Source organism: Arvicola amphibius, chromosome 5 (assembly GCF_903992535.2).
Source record: "Arvicola amphibius chromosome 5, mArvAmp1.2, whole genome shotgun sequence".
Taxonomy (NCBI): Eukaryota; Metazoa; Chordata; class Mammalia; order Rodentia; family Cricetidae; genus Arvicola; species Arvicola amphibius.
In genome coordinates this window covers 55,728,073-55,751,498 of record NC_052051.1, presented here as the reverse complement: position 1 = coordinate 55,751,498, position 23,426 = coordinate 55,728,073, and the positions used below count along the sequence as shown (strand labels likewise).

Below are 23,426 nucleotides of genomic sequence, written 5' to 3'. Positions count from 1 at the left end.
AGTTTACATCCTATATATTTTGATATTTGCATTGTTTCTTACTCATTTATTGTTTGAGTTTATTTCTGCCCAAGAACATAAGGCTTTGCTGTATTTGCCAGCCTACTGTGTCTTTTGGAGGGTTAATACTTTATGTATGTACATATTTTATTGATAGTGAGTGAAGTGTTCTGTTTCTGTTTTGCAAGATAGTGTCATTTGCTCTGTTTTGTCTGGCCTGGTATTCACTGTTGCCCAGGTTCTTGAATTCATGATAGTCTTTGCCTTAGCCTCCCAAGTGTAGAGGTTACAGGTGTGTTCACCAAGCTCACCTTTGAATGTAATCTTCTACAGTTAACTTGGTAAATGTAACTGATAATACTGCTGAGTTCTGTCTCGTTACTGATTGCTTGCTTGCTTGCTTGCTTGCTTGCTTGCTTGCTTTCTTTCTTTCTTTCTTTCTTTCTTTCTTTCTTTCTTTCTTTCTTTCTTTCTTTCTTTCTTTCTCTGTTTTTTTTTTTGAGACAGGGTCTCACTAATAGCTCTGGCTGCCCTGGAACTCACTGTGTAGCCTGCTTCTGCCTCATGAGTGTTGGGATTAAAGGTGTGCTTTTAATTACTGAGTTATCTTCCCTTCTACCCCCCTCCCCCCCCCTTTTTTGGAGACAGGGTTTTGTGTGTAACAGCTCTGGCTGTCCTGAGACTTTGTAAACCAGGCTTGAACTCTTATTCAGGCTGCTTTTGAATTCATGGACTCAAATTATTCATCTTTCTTGTGTCCTTTCCGTTCCTTCCTTTCTTGATATTGTCCCTTGTAAGATGTATAGCTGGCAAAGATTTTCTCCCATTCTTTTGCCTTAAGTAGTACCAGGAAGTAAATGCTTTACCACAGAGGTATAGACCCAGTTGTTCTAGGCTATTTATTTTGTTCCTTGGCCGGCCTTTTTAAACTTGATTCAACCTGCTTGTCATTTTGTATTATTTTTCAAACTGTAAAAGTTCTTTAAAATGTCTTTGCCTGTGCCTGTATTTGTTGTTGTTGTCGCCCCCCCCCCCCCATGTTTTCCTCTAGTTCAGGTACTCAACGTGTAGAGCGATGCATATCAGATATTGTACATAATGGATATTTACATTATGATTCATAACAGAAAATTACAGTTATGAAGTAGCAACAAAATAAGTTTATGGTTGGGGGTTGCCACAAGTTGAGGACCTGTATTAAATAAAAGAAGGTTGAGTACCGTTGCTCTAAGCTGTTTGGGTTTTAGGACTGACATAAAAGTCTTTGATTCATTTTGAATAGATTTTTGTGTAGGGTTAGTATAATAGCTACTTACTTGTTCCTGATAAAAACAATTTAAGCAAGGAAGAATTTATTTGGGCTCACAGTTTAAGGATACAGTCCATCATGTTATGAAAGGCACTGTGGCAGTAGTGTGAAGTAGCTGGCCACATTGTCTCCACTATCAGGAGATACAGGGTTTGTCTCCACTGGGTTTCTCTTTTTCGAATTTTGTTCAGCCTGACACCGCAGCCCATGGGATGGGGAAGCTTATCATATCTGGGTTGAGTGTTCTCGCCTTCTTCAATCTTTTCTGGAAAATAACCTCATAAACATATCAGAAATATGATTCTGTGGTGATTCAGAATGTTCTTAAATTAACAAAGAAAATTAACCATCACAGTGATTTTGAAGAAATACTTATCTGTGTGTAGATAATCCTGTTCTCGGCATCATTTGTTGAAGAGGCTATTTATTCTATGTGCCTGTACGTGCATGTGTGCATGCATGTGTATATATAATGTATGTTTTTAGCCCCTCTGTTGAAAATTGTGTACCTGTAGATGCATGGTTTATTTTTGTGTTCACTGTTTTTATAAATGGAAGTTTCTGTACCGTCTGGTCCTGTAACCATTTAGTCCCAAAAAAATACAGAGGCGTATAGTAATTGTAAACTGTTTGGCCTATTTTTTCAGGTTTATTATTAACTATTTCTTACAACTTAAATCCATAATTCTTATCTATGGTTAGCCATGTGCCTTGGTACCTTTTCTCAGTATGACATTCTCATCGTCTTCTGTTTCTGTCTGGTGACTGACTCTTTGCCCTTCCTCTTCCTAGAATTTTCCTAGTTTAGTTGCCCCGCCTATACTTCTTCCTGGCTACTAGCCAATCAACATTTTATTAAATCATTATGAGTGACAAATCTTTACAGTGTACAGAAAACATCCCACAGCATGTTTTACTGCTTTATACATCTGCCTTTGTGCCGGTATTATGTTGTTTTTGTTGCTATGGCTTTGTTATTTATTTGAAACCATGATGTCTCTTGCATTGTTCTGTTTAGGATTACTTGGGGTATTTGGAGGTTTGAATGCTTCCATATGAATCTTAGGATTTTTTTTAGTTCAGTTAAGAAAGTCATTGGAATTTTGATGGGACTGCATTGAATCTGTAGGTAGCTTTCAGAAATTTAGCCATTTTCCACAAAATTTATTTTTCTTAATCAATTAGCATGGATCTTCTCATGTTTTCTGCAGACTAGGTTTTCCTTTTTTTCCTCCTCTCAAGCTGTCTGAACGAGTTTGGGATTTTTCTGTTGTAGCCTATCTACAGCAAACTCCACAGGCACTGGGGTCCAAATGCTGCTGGAGTTGGCCCCTCACCACTGGCCAGCTCTGCCATTAGGCAGCTCCCACCACATGTGCTTCTTCCCCACGATCCACTGTGTGCAATTTTCAGACAGCAGGCTACCTCTCTGGGTGGGTTATGGGCTTTCCCTGGACCCTTTCCTTGGACTGCTGCCAAACTTGAAAACCCACTCGGTATTTTACTTTTCTGCACAGCAGCAGTCAGCCCTATGTTGCGTGCCGATGAAGTGCAATCCTAGTCTTATTAATAAAAACCTGGAGTCAGATATCGGGGTAAAAGCTGAAAGATTAGAGAAGTAAAGGAGTAGCCACAGTCACTTCTTTACTCCGAATTATCTGACCAAAAAGGGCTAAGATCCGTCTACACCCTGGCTTATCACTTCCTGTCTTCTGTCTGTACAGATCTCCAGACTTCTATGTTAACTAGTGACTAGCTCTACCCTCTGATCTGTAGGCAAGCTTTATTTGTCAGAACACAAATAAAATATCACCCACAAGATCTGGCTGTTCTGGAACTCACTCTGTAGACCATGCTGGTCTTGAACTCAGAGATCTGCCTGTCTCTGCCTCGTGAGTGCTAGGGTTAAAGGTATGCACCACCACCACTTAGCTTTTATAGTGTGTGTGTGTGTGTGTGTGTGTGTGTGTGTGTGTGTGTGTGCGCGCGCGCACTAGTGGGAATTGGTTTTTCTTTTACCATGTTGGTTCTAGGGGTCACATACAGGCCATAACGGCAGTCACCTTTACCACTGAGCCAACTCAAAGGCCTGATCTTGGATTTCTTGTTCTTTGTCTCCACTTTCTAAGTGCTAAGATTACACATATGTGTCATTATGCTTGATTAATGTGATGCTGAGGATTGACCTATAGGACTTTGTACATGCTGTGCGAGTACTTTACAGACTGAGGAACATTCCCAGCTGTATGTAATCTAGCCTTTTACTTTGGAAGAGTTTGTGGCAAAACTCTTATTTCTGTCTTTTTATCTGTCCGTCTGTCTGTCTGTCTTTGATTCAGGGTCTCACTTGGCAGGCTTGAAATTCTTTTTGTAGACCTTGCTTCACCTCAGATCCACCTGCTTCTGAGTGTTGAGATTAAAGACATATGCCATTACCACCTCCATGGATGCCATGCCCAGCTGCTGTGGTGAATCCTTGAATTGAAAGCATGTCTTTCCTGGGGGCGGGGAGGGTCTAGTACTCTACTACTGAGCCACACCCCTTTTCCTTGAAAGTGAGTTTTTTTAATTTGAAAAATTGAAAATCTTCTGGTAGTAACCTGAGTACACTGAGAAAACTATAATATATTGCTTAAGATGTTAACTTTTATTTTAAATATTTTATCTGAAATATAGACAAGAACTAGCATCTTGAAAGCACATTATTTTATTATGATTTCTAGTAGTGATAGACATTTTTTCCCTCTTCCTTATTGGCAGTTGATGATGCATGAATTTTGATTTGAGTTTTGATCAGTTCTAGCTGACTTTCAATATGGAGTTCCGTATATCTGATCAATATCTAAAGGCAAACATGTTTTATAAGGTACTCTGCATTTTTATTTAATGATAAAGGTAAACTATATTCTTTTCCCATGTTTTATTTATATAAGAAGGGTCAGTTTATGTGGTGATGAGGTTTGAACTCAGGACTTTTTTGTTCTAGGCAAGTATTCTACCAACTGAGCTACATTTCCAGCCCTGAAACTTTGCTCTTGAATTATATTTTTTCATGAAACATTGATAAATGTGTTACGTCAGTTAATTCTTTCTAAAAATTTTTTTATTTTTATTTTATGTACTTTGGTGTTTTGCCTGCATATATGTCTATATGAGGGTGTCATATCTTGGAGTTATAGTTGTGAGCTGCCATGTGGGTGCCATGTGGGGAATTGAACCCATGTCCTCTGGAAGAGCAGTCTGTTCTTAACCTCTTAGCCATCTCTCCAGCCCCAGTAAATTGCTTTTGAGCCCTTTGTTAAGTTACAGATCGTTTTTAAGGGATGGTTCATAAAATCTGATGCATTAATTAACTAATGATCTTAACTGTTTTTCCGTTCTTGAGTTTTGTTTATGGACAGTTCTGTACTTTTTATCTTCTTTCTAGTCTTATTGGGAACAGTTTTGAAGATGATTCCCAGATTGCCTCACCATTAAACCCGAATGGAAACTTTAATGTCGTCATTAAAGAGGAGCCTCTAGATGATTATGATTATGAACTTAGTGAATGCCCAGAAGGGGTCACTGTGAAGCAAGAAGAGACAGATGAGGAAACAGATGTATATTCAAACAGCGATGATGATCCTATATTAGAGAAACAACTAAAGAGACACAATAAGGTTGATAACTTGGAATCTGACCATCCATCTTATAAGTGGCTACCAAGTAGCCCAGGTGTTGCTAAAGCTAAAATGTTTAAATTAGATGCTGGAAAAATGCCAGTGGTTTACCTAGAGCCCTGTGCTGTCACCAAAAGCACAGTGAAAATTTCTGAACTTCCCGATAATATGCTTTCCACATCTCGAAAAGATAAATCAGTGTTGGCAGAATTAGAATATTTGCCTACATATATTGAAAATTCCGGTGGGACTGACTTTTGCTTAAGTAAGGATTCAGAAAATAATCTCAGAAAACATTCATCAGACCTCAAAATGGTACAAAAGTATACTTTACTTAAAGAACCTCAGTGGAAATATCCGGACATATTTGATAACAGTAGCACAGAAAGAATAAATGACAGTTCAAAGGGGTCATCTGGAGACTCATTTTCAGGAAAAGAGGACTTGGGCAAAAAGCGAACAACTATGCTTAAAATGACAGCACCTTCAAAGACTGTGAATGCTAGTCAGAGTGCCTCTCCAAACACTCCTGGAAAAAGAGGAAGGCCTCGAAAGTTGAGACTCTCTAAGGCGGGGAGACCACCTAAAAACACGGGGAAGTCTTTAACTGCTACAAAGAATGTTCCTGTAGGTCCTGGAACTACGTTTCCTGATGTGAAGCCTGATCTAGAAGATGTAGATGGTGTGCTCTTTGTTTCCTTTGAATCAAAGGTAAGATTGTGATGATCAGCTTTTTTCTAAGGTGTGTTTTGAATTGTAAATTGGCTTAAAATTTAGGATCTATTTTTGTTAATGTATCTATTTGTGAGTATGTTGGGAAAGGAAATGAGTATCTTCACGTTTGGTTTAGTTAACAGCATCACCTCTTAATATACCTCCTTTGAAATAGACTTTAAAAATGGACCTTTGCTTAGGTCTCACTCTAATTTACTCAGGGTATTTATCTGATTAAAAAAAGATTGATGTGTATCTGGTGTATGTGAATGCAGTTGCCTGTGGAGACCAGAGGTGTTGAGTTACACTGGAGCTAGAGTACAGGCTGTTGTGAGCTGGCATTGGCACTTGGAAATTGAACTTAGAATTTTCATTGTTGAAGACTCAAAGCTTAACAATTCATGAAAAGTTCACTTTTTCCCCCCTGAGATACTGTCGGGGACCAGCCTAGGCAAGATACTTCATCTCTCCTACTACTGGCTAGTAACAGTGGTGTAGAATATTGGAGAACAAAATAGTAGCAGTCTTTGTTTGGGGACAGGGGCTCTCTACATAGCTTTGGCTGTACCAGAATTCAGTCTGCTCTATAGATAATGCTAGCCTTGAACCCACAGAGATCATTTTGCTGTTTCCTCTGAGAGCTGGGACTAAAGGTGTGCTACCATGTCCAGCTCAATGCTAGCAGTCTTGATGACTTAAGTCTTACCTATAGTGTTTTGGTTTGTCTCCTCTCTACATGCATAATATTTTCCGTGCAGATGTTTTAAGGAGTCTGGTATTTCTAAGTTGGCTGTAGATGTTGGATGTCTTTCTACCTGTTTTTTTTTTTCCTCCTCCTCTGTTACTGAGAAAACTACTTTATGTAGGCTCTGAGACATGAGCATGTAGATTATGGGTAAATATAGTTTAATGTTGGTTTAATATGAGATTATATTTGTCTTTTTATAGGTGGTGGTGGTTTTTCTCCTCTTCCTTCTTTCTTTCCCCCCTTCTTCTTTTCTTCTTTCTCCTCCTTTCTCTTTTCTTCTCTTCCCTCCCTGACCATCCCACCCCTATGTTTGTATCAGGAATGGGGGAGAACAGTGATGGAGATCAAACCTAGGTCCTTATGCATAGTAAGAACTTCTGTACTACGTCTTAGCCCCTTATGATTAAAATAATTGAATGTGAATACTATAGAAAATAATAAAGTACATTACACTGGATATGGTGATACATGCCTAAAATCGTAGCACTTGGGAGATAGAGGAGCAGCATGATCAGGAATTGACTAGCACACTCAGCTACTTAATGAGTTTGAGTCCAGCCTGTGTTACATTAAACCCTGCTGCCACCACCACCCCTCCACCCGAAGACAAGAAACTCTCCAAAGTATGAGAACAGTTACTCCTCTTCTATGAATTTGAAGCTATTGGTGCTTTTATATTCTTAGTCCTTTATTATTATTATTTTAAAAAGATTCTGTGTGTATGAGTGATTATAAATGTATTTGGGTATCAATGTGCATGCCTGCGTATGTGCAGAGGCCAGAGGTTTGCGTCTTCTTCATTGTTTTCACTTTTATTCTTTGAGATAGGGTATCCTCAGGAGCTCACTGATTGGCTAGGCTAACTGACCAGTGAGCTCCAGAGAGTCTCATGTCTCCTTCACCCTGATCCCTACTAGGGGTTACAGAAAAGTGCCACTATACCCAGCTTTTGCATGGGTCCTGGGAATAAACCAGGTTCTCATGATTACGTGGTGAGCACTGTACTTACTCAACACTCCCTCTGGCCTCTGGTCATCATCATCATTTTTTTTTTTAAATTTCCTTTAAAAATTTTAGAAGCAGGGAGCTGGAGAGATGGCTCAGAGGTTAAGAGCATTGCCCGCTCTTCCGGAGGTCCTGAGTTCAATTCCCAGCAACCATATGGTGGCTCACAACCATCTGTAATGGGTCTGGTGCCCTCTTCTGGCCTGCAGACGTATATACACACAATACAGAGTATTGTATACATAATAAATAAATAAATATTTTAAAAAATTAGAAGCAACATAAACGATTTTATTTTTAATATATAGGAGGCTCTAGATATTCATGCAGTTGATGGGACCACAGAAGAAACTTCTAATCTTCCGACTACAGCCACAAATGACCCAGGTATTATATAAATATAAAAACAGTATAAATTCAGATATATTTACTGTTGGGGCTGTAGTAGTAAAGTGTGAAACATTTATTCTCTATGATATGTACATTGTTATTTTATCACTGTTTTGTCAATAGATTGCAGAACAAGAATTTCCCAGTTGGAAAAGGAATTAATAGAAGATTTGAAGTCTTTGAGGCATAAGCAGGTGATACATCCTGCTCTTCAAGAAGGTACTAGTTTCTAAGTGTGGACAAGCCAATTTGTCTTTTGTTCATTATCTCCTTTCTCTTTTTTCTTCCTACCCCTTTTTGCTTATTTCTTCATTCTCTCTTTCCCTCCTATCCATTTCATTTCAGTGCCTCTTAACTAGCAATTTTTTATTTTCTCTGCTTCTAAAGTTTTTTTCAACTTAAAAGCACATGTAGTTCCTTATTCTAGTAATATATATGTATATAGCATGTACTATAAGATGTGTGTGTATATATAAAATGTATCTCAGGAAGCAGTATTTTCTCTTCAAAATGGGAGCATTTTGCATCTTTAAAACTGGTTGCATTTGTGAGGTCTTTTTGCTTTGGGGTTGAGAGTCATGTTTTTATTTCTTAAATAACATATTAAGGACACACACACACACACACACTTTTATTGGGGCTGAAGAGATGGCTCGGTGTGCTTGCTATGAAGTATGAAGATCTTACTTTGATCCCCAGCACACACATAAGAAAGCCAAGTATGTCGATACATGCCTGCAGTCTTGGTGCTTGGAAAAAAAGAGACAAAAAAGATCTCTGATTTGTGCTGTCTGATCTATTTAGTCAAATTGGTGTGTTCCCGGTTCAGTGAGAGAACTTGTCAGAAAAAATAAAGTAAGGGGTGCTTGTGAAACTGGTATCTGTCTGTGACCTCCACATGCATAGGTGCTGGTGTTACAGCATGTCCATGTGCATGCTTCAACACATAAATACAAGAGTATTTTTGTCATTGTGTGCCTGTAAGTATATAACATTTGGAGGAGTATTGGGAACTTAATTAAAAAATTTAGATGGCTCAGTAGTGTAAGGTACTTGTTGCCAAATCTGGTGATTAGATTTCAATCTCTGGAATCCCTGTAGTAGAAAGAGAGATACGATTCCTGTCCAAGTTATCCTGATTTCCTCATGTCAACTTCCTAGACCCTTTGTGAGTTTTTGATTGGAAACTCAGCCTGTTACTTCTGTTTCATATTATATTACTTTATTTACAGGGTTATATTATAGTCTATGCTGGCCTCTATCTTATCTTCTTCACCTCTCTAGTACTTACATGCCTACTTAATATAGTTTTTGTTTGTTTTTAGTAGTAACCTATTCATTACAACGTCACTCTATATAACCTTTAAACTCCTTTTGGCCTTGTTTTTTTAAAAATTCTGGTGAAATATTTTTTCAAAATATTGTCTCTTTATAAGTAAGTCTCATTTTAGGTTCATTGATAAAAACTGGAGAGTTAGTGCTCATAATCAGGCCAGAAACTCTATCTGTGGCAAGGTTTTATTAGAACTCAAGAAGGCTTCTGAACCTCAGGGCCTAAAAAATAAAAGATTTGGATTTTGCTTTATTTATTTATGCTTCTTAGAGAATTGCTACAAATTTGACAACCTAAAATGGAAAACATTTATATTTTACACAGAATACATTTATATTTTACATTTTCTGTGTATTTGTAGTCTGAACATGGCTTGTCCCTTTCTTAGGTTCTCAAAAGAGTATAATCAAGATGTTGATGAAGCAATTGGCAAGGCATGTTTTTCTCTTCATTATTTGCTGGAGAGGATTCTGCTCCATTTTCCTTTAGTTTATTTCTCTGTCTCTCTCTTTCTCTTTCTATTTTTTTCAAGATTGGGCTTCTCTGTGTAACAGCCCTGGCTGTCCTGGAACTCACTTTGTAGACCAGGCTGACTTCTAACTCACAGACATCTGCCTGCTTCTGCCTCCCATGTGTTGGGATGAAAAGCATGCACCACCACCAATAACCACCCCCCCCCATCTTATTGACAGAATTTATTTTCTTGCAGCCTTAGCAACACTTCTAGGTTATCACATGTACATAACTTTGTAGGTTCCCATGCCCTGTACCACATTCCATTGGATGTAAGCAAATCATAGATTTTTTTCCTTATCCAAGGGTAGGTAATATGTAATACTGTAAGGTAAGGATTTAAGTGGGGCTGTTACTGCTTACTTAATCATTTTGCTTTTTACCGTTTGCTTTGTTAACTCTGAGCCAAAAAAAAATATTTTCTTCCCCAAAGACAGAAGGGAGATAATATGAGGTGTGATCTTTTTTTCTTGTAGTGGGCTTAAAACTGAATTCAGTGGATCCAACAATGAGCATTGATCTTAAATACTTGGGAGTACAACTGCCTTTGGCTCCAGCTACCAGCTTTCCCTTTTGGAACCTTACAGGAACCAACCCTGCTTCTCCTGGTGAGTGTGTAGTAGCATTTTTATAATTGAATAATATTTTTCTTCTTTAATGCTTAGAGTATTTGTAGTATAAATTTTAAAACATTACTTTTATTCTCTAACTTAGGATATTTAGATATCCATTTAGGATATTTTAGAGAGTAAATCTTTTGTTTCTTGGCATTGAATTAATACATAGAATGTATCATAGTAGAGAAACAGTAATTTGACATATTTGGCTGACTAGAACTCTGGTCATTTCTTTTGCTTTTTCTTTTATAGATGCTGGGTTTCCTTTTGTTTCTAGGACAGGGAAGACCAATGACTTCACCAAGATCAAGGGATGGAGAGGAAAATTTCATAGTGCTTCTGCATCTAGGAATGAAGGTAATTAGATTTTTAGTTTTTGTGTTTTGTATTTTCTAGTACTAGAGATTAAACATAGGATTCTAACAGCTTCTCAAGCATTTTCCTACTCAGCTACTCATTGTAGTCCAGTCACTTGGGAGTTAAGGAATTGCAAAAGGTCTGGCCTAGTGTCAGATCAAAGACATCCAGGGCTACATAGTGAAACAAAACCAAACAAATGAAAACTTAAAGATTATGCTCTTTTTTTTTTTTCCCCTTTTCTTTCTTCTTTTTCTTTTTCTTGAGACTGGATTTCTCTATAGCTTTGGATCCTGTCCTGGAACTAGCTCTGTAGACCAGGCTGGCCTTGAACTCACAGAGATCCACCTGCCTCTGTGACCCAAGTGCTGGGATTAAAGGTATATGCCACCAATGCCCAGCTTGGGGTGTGTGTTTATTTATTTATTTTTGTGGAACTCAGCTCTCTTAAATAACTCTGGCATTCTGTTGAAGTCTTCTTTGATTTCCTTTTTTTCCCCCTTGCTGTTATGTTTTTATTCATCACTGGTTTATAGTTAGGTGAAAAGAGACACTATCTCATTTGTCTTGGTTTTCTATTTTTCCTTCTTTCTGAGTGGAAATAGTTTAGAGAAGTCTCAATAGCATCTATCTCAGTATTCCCGACCTTGTAGAATGTTTTTTTTCCTGGAGATCTGAAACTCTCCTAGGTTTAAATGTCTTGTATCTCCTTATTTCTAGGTGGAAATGCAGAGGCCTCACTGAAAAACCGTTCTGCTTTCTGTAGTGATAAGCTGGATGAGTACTTGGAAAATGAAGGCAAGCTGATGGAAACAAGCATGGGTTTCTCTTCCAATGCGCCCACGTCTCCAGTAGTCTATCAACTACCTACCAAGAGTACCAGCTATGTTCGAACTCTTGATAGTGTACTAAAGAAGCAATCTACTAGTTCTCCTTCTACCTCTTATTCTGTGAAGCCCCATTCCGTAACCACTGCCTCTCGAAAAACAAAATCTCAAAGCAAACAGACAGCTCTCAGTGGTCGAACTAAATCATCTTATAAGTCAATTTTACCATACCCTGTTTCACCAAAGCAGAAAAACTCTCACGTGATCCCAGGAGATAAAATTACCAAGAATTCCTTAAATACAACCTCAGATAATCAGGTGACTAACTTCGTTGTGCCAGCTGTAGATGAAAGTTCGTTTCCAAAGCAGATTAGTTTGCGGCAGGCACAGCAACAGCAGCTGCAACAGCAGGGAACACGTCCTCCAGGCTTGTCGAAATCTCAAGTAAAGCTTATGGACCTGGAAGACTGTGCGCTCTGGGAAGGAAAACCAAGGACCTATATTACTGAAGAGCGAGCAGATGTCTCCTTGACTACTCTTCTTACTGCTCAAGTAAGTATTTGCTGTTTTCTGTAAACATTGGTGCTTAGCTAGAAATTAGACATTGATGCTTTTGACAAATGGTTAAGTTGGGTGTTAGCATTTTAATTACCTAGATGACATCTGCCCATCTCTTGGCTTCGCATGTGCTTTTAGTCCCTGTACTCAGGAGACACGGAACTCTGAATTTGACGCCAGCTTGGTTTACATAGTGAGCTCCAGGCCAAAGCTACATAGTAAGACCCTGTCTCAAACAAAAGAAGGTGGAAAGTCATAAAGGTGCCTGATATTGACCTCTGGCCGCCACATGTGTATGCATGGGGTAGCATACACACAGTTACACATTTATATACTGTACACGTACCGCAAATAAATACAAAAAAATAAAATAAATTTCTGGGGCTAGCAAGCTGGCTTAGTAGTTAAAAGTGCTTTCTACACAAGCGTGGCGACTGGAGTTCAATCCCCAGAAACAATGTAAAGGTGGGTAAAGAGAACCAACCACACAGCCTTGTTTTCTGAGTTCCATATATGTGCTTTGGCATGTGCATCCTCACACATCATGCACAAACAATAAGTAAAAATAAAATAAAATTCCGTACTGAATTCTAGAACTGAAGATCATGAGGCATCGGCAGTAAATGCTTTCTGTAATTTGTATATGTGCATGTATGCATGTATATTTCTATGTATACATGCATGTGTACATGCATATGTGTTTGTAGGTAAAAGTCAATGACAGATCTTGTTTAGACCCTCTCCCCTTTATTTATGGAGGCAGGATTTCTTGTTAAAATTGGAGCTAGTAAGCCAGCAGCTGGCTCCAGAGATCACCATTTCTGTCCCCCAAGTACCGGATTATAGGTGGCTGCTTTGAATGGGAGCACTTTATCCACTGAATCAACTCTCTAGTCTGTGTCCTGTATTTACTAGTCATTCACAAAAGATTCATTTATGATTTTCTTCACTTTTTATTGGTTATTTAGGGCATTTTGTACAACATAGTACATCGTAATTATTGTAGATTTTACAGAACATATATGCTGTTGGAGTGTTATTCACTCTGCTGTTGCAGTCTAGGCAATATGAGCCTGCTTGTGCTCCAGGAAAACTGTATGAAACATTAAGTTTGACCTATTCACCTTAGATTTGTCAGTTCTGCAGAAGAACATTATGTGTGGTTTCTAGTGAGTAAATAAATAATCTATATTTGATATTTTTGCTCTTAATGAGAAATTTCTTTCGCTGATATGTGCTAATCCATTAGAGTGGGAGCTTGTTTACTCAGAGCCCTAATTATATTTGTAGTCTGACCTTTGCGTCTGTGTTAGTCTTGTATTAGTACTCATAATCAGAAGGTAGATGAATATGTGACTCTAAAGTTGTTGGTGGTATTGGGATGATTTTGTAAAATTTTTACTTTCTCACTCAACTTTAGGCATCTCTCAAAACTAAACCTATCCACACAATCATAAGGAAACGAGCCCCACCATGCAACAATGACTTTTGTCGCCTGGGTTGTGTATGTTCCAGTTTAGCTTTGGAGAAGCGCCAACCTGCTCACTGCCGTCGACCAGACTGTATGTTTGGCTGCACTTGTTTGAAAAGAAAAGTTGTATTGGTTAAAGGGGGATCCAAAACAAAGCATTTCCATAAGAAGGCTGCTCATCGAGATCCATTATTTTATGATACACTGGGAGAGGAAGCAAAAGAAGGAGGGGGAGTCAGAGAAGATGAGGAACAATTGAAGGAGAAAAAGAAGAGAAAGAAGCTGGAATACAGTGAGTTGGTTTTTATCTTTTTTCTTTCTTTTTTTTTTTTTTTTTCCAAGGCAAGGTTTCTTTGTGTAGCCTGGCTATCCTGGAACTTACTCTGTAGACGAGGCTCAAACTCAGAGATCTGCCTTTCTCTGCCTCCGAAATAATGGGATCAAAGGTGTGTGCCACCACCACCCTATAGTGAGTATTAGTTAATTTAAAACTGTTTCATTTTTTGTAAAACTATACTTTTTGTATGTGTTTGTACCTGTTTCTGTGAATGTATGTAGAGGGGCCAGAGGTTGAAGTCATTTGTTTTCCTCAGTTGCCTTCCACTTGATTAAAATAAGTTTTAAAATTACACTAAATATTGTGTGTGTGCACGCGCGCGCGCGCGGGTATGCATTCCTAAGCATGGCAGCCAGAGGACAACTTGAAGAGTCTGGTTTTCCCCTTTACTACGTGGGTCCTGGGGATCAAACTTGGGTTGTGACTTTTGATAACAAATTCCTAATGTGCTGAGCCATCTCACTGGCCTGCCCTCCCTTCCTTTCCCTCCCTCTCCCTCCCTTCCTTTCCCTCCCTCCCCCCCCTCCCTCCCTCCCTCCCTCCCTCCCTCCCTCCCTCCCTCCCTTCCTCCCTCCCTCCCTTTTTGTAAAATTTAGACAAGGTTTCTATGTGTAACAGTCCTGGCTGACCAGGCTGGCTTTGAACTTAAAAGAGATCCACCTACCTCTGCCTCCCCAAGTGCTGGGATTAAAGATGTGTACCCCCCACTGCCCACTTGTCCTCCATTCATTGATGTGACTAGACTGGGTGGCCAACAAATTCCCATGGGTCTTGTTTCTACTTTCCCAGTTCTGGTACTGCCACATCTGGTTTTTAATGTTAGTGCTGGATGGAGATCTGTGCTTTGGGTCCTCGTGTCTATGTATGAAACACTTAAATAACTTAAGCCTTCTCTTCAGCCTGTGTATGTGTGTGTGTGTGTGTGCGCACACTCACGCACTCTCTTTCTTAGCACTTATGCTTGCTTAATAAGCACTCTACAATTGAACTAAATCCTCAGTCTCTTCTAAAAAAATTTATTTATTTTTAACACATATGTGTGTGCCTGAATGTATGTACCACCTGCATGTAGGAGATCTCAAAGATCAGAAGAGTCATCCTCTTCACTGGAGTTACAAATGGTTGAACCACCATGAGGGTGCTGGGAACTGAACCGAGGTTTGGTTTATTTATGCAGGCAGGATCTCTTGTTGAAACAAGCTAGTTTAGTGAGGCATCTAGTCCCAGGGATTCCTCCATCTCAGCCTTTCAAGTACTAGGATTCCAGGTGGCTGGCTGCCTTGCCTTCCCGACTTTTATGTAGGTTCTGAGGATCCAGACTCTGGTCTTAAATGCTTGAATGGCAGCACTTGATCCACTGAGTCATCTCCCTAGCCTTCCTTTATGTGCTTACTAGAAATTTCTTCAAACTTGCTGGCTCATACTTGTAATCTCAGCATTAAGGAGGATAGCTGAATTCAAGGCTAGCCTAGCCTATAGAAATACTCTGTCTCAGTTGCTTCCCCAACCAAAGACGGGCGTAAAGAGTCATCTAATATAAAGTAGACTTGACCCAAGAAGGTAGAAAAACTTCATTGGATATTAGCTACATTGCTAGACTAGAAAACAATGTCTTTAAAGTAGAGAAAATTACAAGTTACAGATAAGAAAGTTAAAAGGCACTAGATTTACTTTTTATAGGCCAATCATGTTTGATACCCTGGGTGATATGTTTATGATTAGATGATGTATGTGAAAACCAAGAATTCCAGGAAGGCAAAATTCTTAATACAAGGAAATAGAGTAACTGTAAATGCTTTGGTAAAAATTTGAGCAATTAGTAAAAGTAATGAGTCTCCATCTGAACAATCGAAATAAAGTTAGTGATGCACAATTAAATTTCTTCTCTAAAAGGTGGTTTGTATATATTCTATAAGGATTAATCACTTAAGCATGATTTTGGAAATGAGTTGATAGGTTCTGTGGTTTTTAGAGTAGAGAGACTTATACACAAAGCAGCGATGACTCAGACTTGATATAGAACAGGAATCAGTAACATAAACCCAATGGTTGTTAGAGCTGACAAGGCAGAAGTGGAAGAAGGGTAAGGTACCCACCTCCTTCCATTCCAGTGATCACTTAGCTTCCACTAAATCATGACAATAACCGCTAAAATTACAAATGGTTAACATTAGTTATTGGAGCTGAGTTCAAGGTCAACCTGGTGTACAATGTAAGTCCCAGGATAGCTAGGGCTATAGAGAGAAACTGTTCCAAAAAGTAAAACAAAAAATTAGTTCTTGGTAGGGACAGTGGATCTCTGATGGAAGACATGTTTTTCCTTTGCATGTTTCTTTACAGGATTTTAATTTTTGCAAGTTTATATTGTACAACTAGGATATAAATTAAAACTTTATATTCTCATGGCATGAAATTTAGACCTTTATGAGGCTTTATTTTTTTGTAATTATGATGACTAAAAGGATTTATATTGTTTAAAATCCATTAATCTATTGGTGTGAAGGAGAAAAACATTTCAGACACCTTGTAAGGATACCATATACATTTTGCAGTCTTATGCTGAGGAAGCTTTATTCTCTATTTTGCAAATGACTTGATTGGTGTTTAGTCTCAGTTTAACTTATCCAAGATTATATAGTTTTTCTAACTTGTACAACTCCGTGTTTTTTCTAGTATGATTTCTAAAGTATGGTTTCCTCAGGTTTTTTGTTTGATTGTTTTTTAAGACAGGATTTCTCTGTGTAGGTCCTGACTGTCCTGGAACTCGCTCTGTAGATCAGGCTGGGCTTCTCTGCTGAAATTAGAGGTGTATGCCACCACCACCTGGCGGTTTCTTGAACTTTTAATTTTACCTGCTAATACTCCCTTTTGACTTCCACTCTGTCACCTGTTTAGCCTTTGATTTGTCAAAAAAGTATGGCTAGTTGTATAAAGACAGTGTGACTATTTGCTGTGAGAAATATCAAACATAATAGGATTAAACCTGGCATTCTATTTTTTCTGATTTATTTTTGTTTTATATGCATTTGCATTTTTATCTCTGTGAAGGTGTTAAATCTTCTGGAGCTGGAGTTACGGACAGTTGTGAGGAGCCATGTAGGTGTTGGGAATTGAATCAGGATTTTCTGGAAGAACAAATAGTGCTCTTAATCGCTGAGCCATCTCCCCAGCCCAAAAATTTGGCATTCCTGTTACCTAAGCCCTCTTAAAATGTTGTTGGCGATAGAAGAAATAACTAACAATCTGTTGTGAAGATTAAAATAATTGGTTCTTATATATAACCTTTCTGATTAGGGAAAAAGTATTAGGAACACAGGTAACTAACCTATAGACTCCAAAAGAATGGCAACAGATTAATGTTATGAACAATTCTGTGCCAATAGGACAGTTCAGATGACAACAGACAAATTCTTTGGGAGATGTGAAACTCATAGAAGTAGAGGAACTGCTGGGAATGGTTGTGTATGCCAGTAATTCTGGCACTCAGTAGGCTGATGTTGAATATTTAGAGTTCAATGCCAGTATGGATTACATAGTGAGACCCTGTTGCAGAAAAATATTTCATTGTGCTAAAGAATTATACTGATAGTAAAAACATCTGTGATAATCACTAGCTTCACATGACTTTACTCTTTTGTTTTTGTTTTTGGAGAGAGAGTTTCTTTGTGGTTTTGGAGCCTGTCCTAGACCAGGCTGGCCTCGAACTCACAAAGATCCACCTGCCTCTGCCTCCCCAGTGCAGGGATTAAAGGCATGCACCACTACTGCCTGGCAATGACTTCACTCTTAAATTCTGTAACATACATAGGGAATAAATAATATTAATGTATAAAACTATCCCATAAAATGGTCTCATTTTAGGAGGCTATACTCACGTTTACACAGTGACCTTATAAGAAAACTGTACACTAATATTTCTGATGAGTATAGATTTTAAAATTCCAAACACAATTTGACTAAGTAGAGTACAAGAATGCATCCCAGGAACCTGATCTTAGTTTAATATTTGAAAATCAAATCAACAGTCAGGCATGGCAGTACATATCATTAGCCCTGGCTTTTAGGAAGCACAGGCAAGTAGATCTCTATGAGTTTGAGGCCAGCCAGACCTACATAGGTCATATATATATGCATGCATGCCCAGGTTACGTAGATTCTGTTTCAAGCAAAAAAAAAAAAAAAAAAAAAAAACAAGAAGAAATGAAAGAAAATGAATTTAACAGTTTTCTATGACCAGAATAGATCTTTTAAGAAGCCATATAATCTTCTCAATGACTATTTTTTAAAGAATTAGCTAATCCAGCCTGGCGTGGTGGCCCAGCACTTTGGAGGCGTGGGTATGTGGATCTCTATGAATTTGAGGCTAGTCTGATCTACCTAGTGAGTTCCAGGATATCCAGAAATACATAGTGATGCCCTGTCTTGAAAATGCAAAAAACAAACAAACAAAAAAACAAAGCAACCAATTGCCAAAAATCTGTCTGATAATGAGCTCTGTGAAACACTTTACAATGTGTTAATCATGAAGGACTGAGCTAGTGCTCCTCTTCCCCCAAAGACAGAATGAGGAAGAATGTGTGTGCTTTCAGTCACTTTCAAACAGCATTGCATTGACTCAAGTGCATTGCCATGGCCTCATTTGGGAGTCTGGTGTAAAGAGTATTACTCAAGTCCAGGATTTGGACCAACCTGGGTAACAGCCAGACTACATCTCAAAAACGAACCAATCCCAGAAAAACTACACACTGACAGTCCTATCTAGTGTATTAAGGTATGAAAAATAAAGGTATCCGGATTGGAAAGGAAGAATTAAATTGAACATTTTCCATAGAAAAATCCTAAGCTGCTAGAAGTATGAATTAATTTAGTGAGACCACAGCATACATCATTAGTATGTCATGTATAAGCAAGAGACAGTTGGAAGTTGAGATAAAAATTACCATTTAAAATAACATCCAAAGGTTGATATGATTATTTAGGCAGTAAAGGCACTTGCTCCCCCAAGCTTGATGACCCGAGTTTGATCCCTGGAATTCACATAATAGAAAGAGAGAATGTACTTACAAAAGAATGTACTTTGACTTCTGCATGTGCTCTCTTTCACACAGGTGTATCCCCACGTCCAGTTTTAAAATAACAGCTAAAGAGATGAGACATGATACATTTAACAAAAGATGCCTAAGATATATGTATGTATATGTATGTATTCACACACACTTTGTTTTATTCTTAGCTTTTCTCTTGCTTGGAGCTGAATAAAATAATGTATATGAAGACAATTAGAGGTCCTCAGGGAACATGTTTGTTATAAGTTACTGTCCTATGTGAGGGAAGCACATAAAAATCATGTACTCCTCTTCTATTAAGCCGTATGTGAAGCAGAACCTGAACAGCCTGTTCGACATTACCCACTGTGGGTGAAAGTAGAAGGGGAAGTAGATCCAGAGCCTGTTTATATCCCAACACCTTCTGTCATCGAGCCTGTGAAACCATTGGTGTCACCTCAGCCGGACATAACTTCTACTACCACGAAGGGCAAGCTTCCCACTGGAATTAAACCAGCACGAGCATATACTCCCAGACCCAATCCTGTGGTAAGGCTGGAGTTGTGGTTTGTTTCTTATTGTAAGTTTCACAAGCCATTTGTAAAGGTGATAGATTTCAAGCTGAGTTTTTGTTCATATTTAGTCAAGATTGAGGTAATATGTCTGTAGGGCTCTTCTCAATTTATTTGTTGTGATAAAAGTGGAAGTGGCTAGTAATAATTGAAGATAGCCAAGTTTTCAAGTTCATAGATTTTTTTTTTTTTGGTTTTTCGAGACAGGGTTTCTCTGTAGCTTTGGAGCCTGTCCTGGAACTAGCTCTTGTAGACCAGGCTGGTCTCGAACTCACAGAGATCCGCCTGCCTCTGCCTCCCGAGTGCTGGGATTAAAGGCGTGCGCCACCGCCGCCCGGCTAAGTTCATAGATAATTTTTTATTTTTATTTTTGTATATGTGTATTTGCCATGTATATGTGTGTATATACCATATATGTATGTGTGCTCTTAGAACCCAGATGTCGGTTCTTGTGCAACTGGAGTTAGAGGCTGTAGGGAGAGAGGGACAGGTGGATTTCTTGAGTTTGAAAGACCTGGCTTGGGCCATAGAAAGAGTTCCAGCATAACAAGGGCTGCATAGAGGGACCCTGTATTGAAAAAGAAAGAAAGAAAGAAACAAACAAACCCAAAAATCAACTTCTGTAATGGAAACAAAGATTAAACTCTTCTTTTGGATTCTAGGATAAGTTTCTTTCCCCATCATTATAATGGTGTGTTTTGTTATTTGAAACTTACAGATACGAGAAGAGGACAAAGACCCAGTCTATTTGTACTTTGAAAGTATGATGACTTGTGCCCGAGTTCGAACATATGAACGAAAGAAAGAGAAACAGAGACAACCATCTCCTCCCCTGTCCCCATCTTTATTATTTCAGCAGCAGAGCTCATGTTATTCTAGTCCTGAGAGTCATATTACAAAGGTGAATTGCTTGTTTCATAATAACCTTTAAATTTCCATTTTCCAGTTGCTATTAGAATTTTTATTGTGATCATCATAATCTTTGTGTTTGTCTGTGAAGTGTAAATAAGCCTATGTCTCTTGTCTGTTTAATCTCTTAGTGTCTTTAGCAATTAAAATAAACACGATTTTAAATCAAAATACTTACCTATTAGTGTGATTTAGTTTTCACATCGATGAGTTTTCTAAGTGAAGCTTGTTCTTTCCTTAGAGTATATGAAAATGTATAATGTAAATTATTTAATTGACTCAGTCATTTTATTTCTCTTTCCTCCCTCCCTCCCTCCCTCCCTCCCTCCCTCCCTCCCTCCCTCCCTCCCTCCCTTCCTTCCCTCTCTTTTCTCTCTTTTCTTTCTGCCCAGGATTATATAATATGATAGTAATGTAACTGGGCAGATGTAAAGTCGTAGATTTTTCTACTGATTTATGTCTTCTCTGTAGATAATAAATACATTTTTATTTAAAGTATTTCTGTACTATTTTTTTCTTTAGGAACCTGATTCTGAACAGACCTTAAAGCAACTCATTTGTGACTTGGAGGATGATCCTGATAAATCACAAGGTCAGAATAAAAACTATATATTAACAATTGATACTAATTATTATGTAATTCTGAATTATTTAATGGCAGAAATTCTTAAACCAGCAGTCCAGAATATGTCACTGTGCTTTTACTAACCTCTGCTAAAATAGAGATAACAAGCAGAAATCTTTCCCCATTGTTCATCTCTAAAAGGTCTGCTTGTGTTGATTAGATATTTTATTTCAGCAGATCTGTAAGAATGTCGGTGAAAAATTTATCCTCTTTTCAAACCTCAAGGCTATAGGCATTATTCGCTATTAAAATTTGCCTTAGGTCTTCCAACTACCACTGGGGATATGTAAAAGGGAGAATGAAAGAACAACTGTCTCTGATGATCTAGAAATCTCTACTGCTAGAATTTCTTTGAAGAGATTGTATAAACAAATAGGGAGTTTAACTGTTTGATTTTGGTTATGCAACACCTGTGCAGCAGCACTCTTCCTATAATGACATAGTATCATTAAATAAAATACTTTCATTCAACATTTAAGAATATAGAGGAAACTGCTTGGGTATAGGAAACCTGCTTGAGACTATGTGCTCTCTGGGGATGATAGAGCTGGAGCCTGTATTCTTGACATAATTCTAGCACACTGATTGAGAAGTTCTACTGTAGAAATCTGATGCTTATGAAATCTATATCTTGTCAACATGTCACCATGGTTAGGGATGCATTGGGAAGCTGAGTCATCGTTATACAGTGTAGACATGAGGAAACCATATATCTAGAGACATTGCGGCATTTGTAGTAGAAACTAGTGGTAGAATGTTCCTTAAGGCTTTTTAAAAACTGCACTTGTTTATTTTATGTGTGTGAGAGGGTCATGCTTGCCATGACACAAGTCAGAGGACAACTTGCAGGAGTAGGTTCTTTCCTCCCAGTTCCCCAGGGATTGAACTCAGGTCACCAGGCTTAGCCACAGTGCCATCTCACCAGCCTCTTAGTTTTATTTTAGAAACAAAAACACTACATTTTACTATTAATGTTGATTCCTGCCTTCACATATTTCAAAGCAGGCTTACCAAGTATCTGTTTTTGGCCTATCTGGATATCAGTATAATAACCTCTATCAAGTCAACTTTACCTTTGTTATAGGTCACACTTTGCAAAGTAAAACTTTTATATTTTTGGCCTTCTAGAGCAGGGCCAAGGAAATTTACTTTTTATGAGTGAATGTAGTCTCTGGGATAGAAAAGACAACTGTCTATCTAGTTTTGTGAGATTTTTTTTACTCCTTAAAAACTCCAGAATGTCAAGTTTACATACTAGTTTACCCCTGAAAGTATTAGTAAATAGGACAGTGGGAAACTTGAATTTCTTTCAAAGTTTATTAGTATGTCTTTAGTCCCAGCACTTGGGAGACAGAGGCAGGTAGGTCTTTCTTGAGTTTGAGGCCAGTCTGGTTTATAGAGTGAATTCTAGGACAGCCAGGGCAGCTATACAAAAACCCTGCTTCTCCCCCCTCAATCAATCAATCAATATATTAAAGTTAAGTACAGAATGGCTGTGCTATAGAGGGTCTTTCTATTTATTTCTTAAATAGAAAAGAGCTGGAAATCCCCCTGCAATGAAGGAGAATCCTCTTCTACATCTTATGTACATCAGAGATCACCTGGTGGTCCTACCAAACTGATAGAGATCATCTCAGACTGCAACTGGGAAGAAGATCGTAACAAGATCTTAAGTATCTTATCTCAGCACATCAATAGCAACATGCCACAGTCACTTAAGGTGGGCAGCTTCATCATTGAGTTGGCTTCTCAGCGGAAATGTCGGGGCGAGAAGAGCCCTCCTGTTTATTCTTCTCGTGTGAAAATCTCTATGCCATCAAGTCAAGACCAAGATGATATGGCTGAGAAATCTGGATCAGAGACTCCTGATGGTCCATTGTCCCCTGGGAAAATGGATGATATCTCTTCTGTGCAGACAGATGCCCTGGATTCAGTGAGGGAGAGATTACATGGAGGCAAAGGTCTGCCTTTTTATGCAGGGCTTTCTCCTTCAGGGAAGCTTGTGGCCTATAAACGTAAACACAGTTCAACTACATCTGGGCTTATCCAGGTGAGAATTATCTTTAGTCTGGGTATAGTACCTTTTTATACTTAGGTAATATCTTGTGTGTGTGTGTGTGTATGTATGTATATGTATATATATCCAAAGCCCTTTATTAACTTTAGATCATATTCAAATTTTCTGGGAACTGGATAATAAAACATTATTCTTTAATGTGTTAGATAAGGTGAACTGCTGTTACATAAACAGAAATATGGACCCTCACATTATTGTATGGTTATCTTTTTATTTCATTCTAGAAAGTTTGTTTTCATAAGCTTTACTACTTGATAACTAAGCATAATAGGTATTTAGTTTGGGTCTTAGAATATCTTTTGGCATAAAATTTCCAAAACAAAGCTGGGCGGTGGTGGCGCACGCCTTTAATCCCAGCAC

At 38.3% G+C, this 23,426-nt stretch overlaps 1 protein-coding gene across 4 annotated transcripts in view; it reads left to right on the top strand.

Moving 5' to 3' along the window:
• Window positions 1-23,426, top strand: part of Mga (MAX dimerization protein MGA) — a 91,813-nt gene that overhangs the window by 40,321 nt on the left and 28,066 nt on the right. For all 4 annotated transcript variants that reach the window (XM_038329616.2, XM_038329619.2, XM_038329618.2 and 1 more), the window contains exons 3-13: window positions 4,737-5,679; window positions 7,744-7,822; window positions 7,949-8,044; window positions 10,148-10,279; window positions 10,541-10,645; window positions 11,366-12,024; window positions 13,451-13,793; window positions 19,206-19,432; window positions 20,174-20,356; window positions 20,887-20,956; window positions 22,522-23,039. In XM_038329616.2, coding sequence (XP_038185544.1) covers window positions 4,737-5,679; window positions 7,744-7,822; window positions 7,949-8,044; window positions 10,148-10,279; window positions 10,541-10,645; window positions 11,366-12,024; window positions 13,451-13,793; window positions 19,206-19,432; window positions 20,174-20,356; window positions 20,887-20,956; window positions 22,522-23,039 — 3,355 coding nt within the window. The remainder of the gene's footprint in view (window positions 1-4,736; window positions 5,680-7,743; window positions 7,823-7,948; window positions 8,045-10,147; window positions 10,280-10,540; window positions 10,646-11,365; window positions 12,025-13,450; window positions 13,794-19,205; window positions 19,433-20,173; window positions 20,357-20,886; window positions 20,957-22,521; window positions 23,040-23,426) is intronic.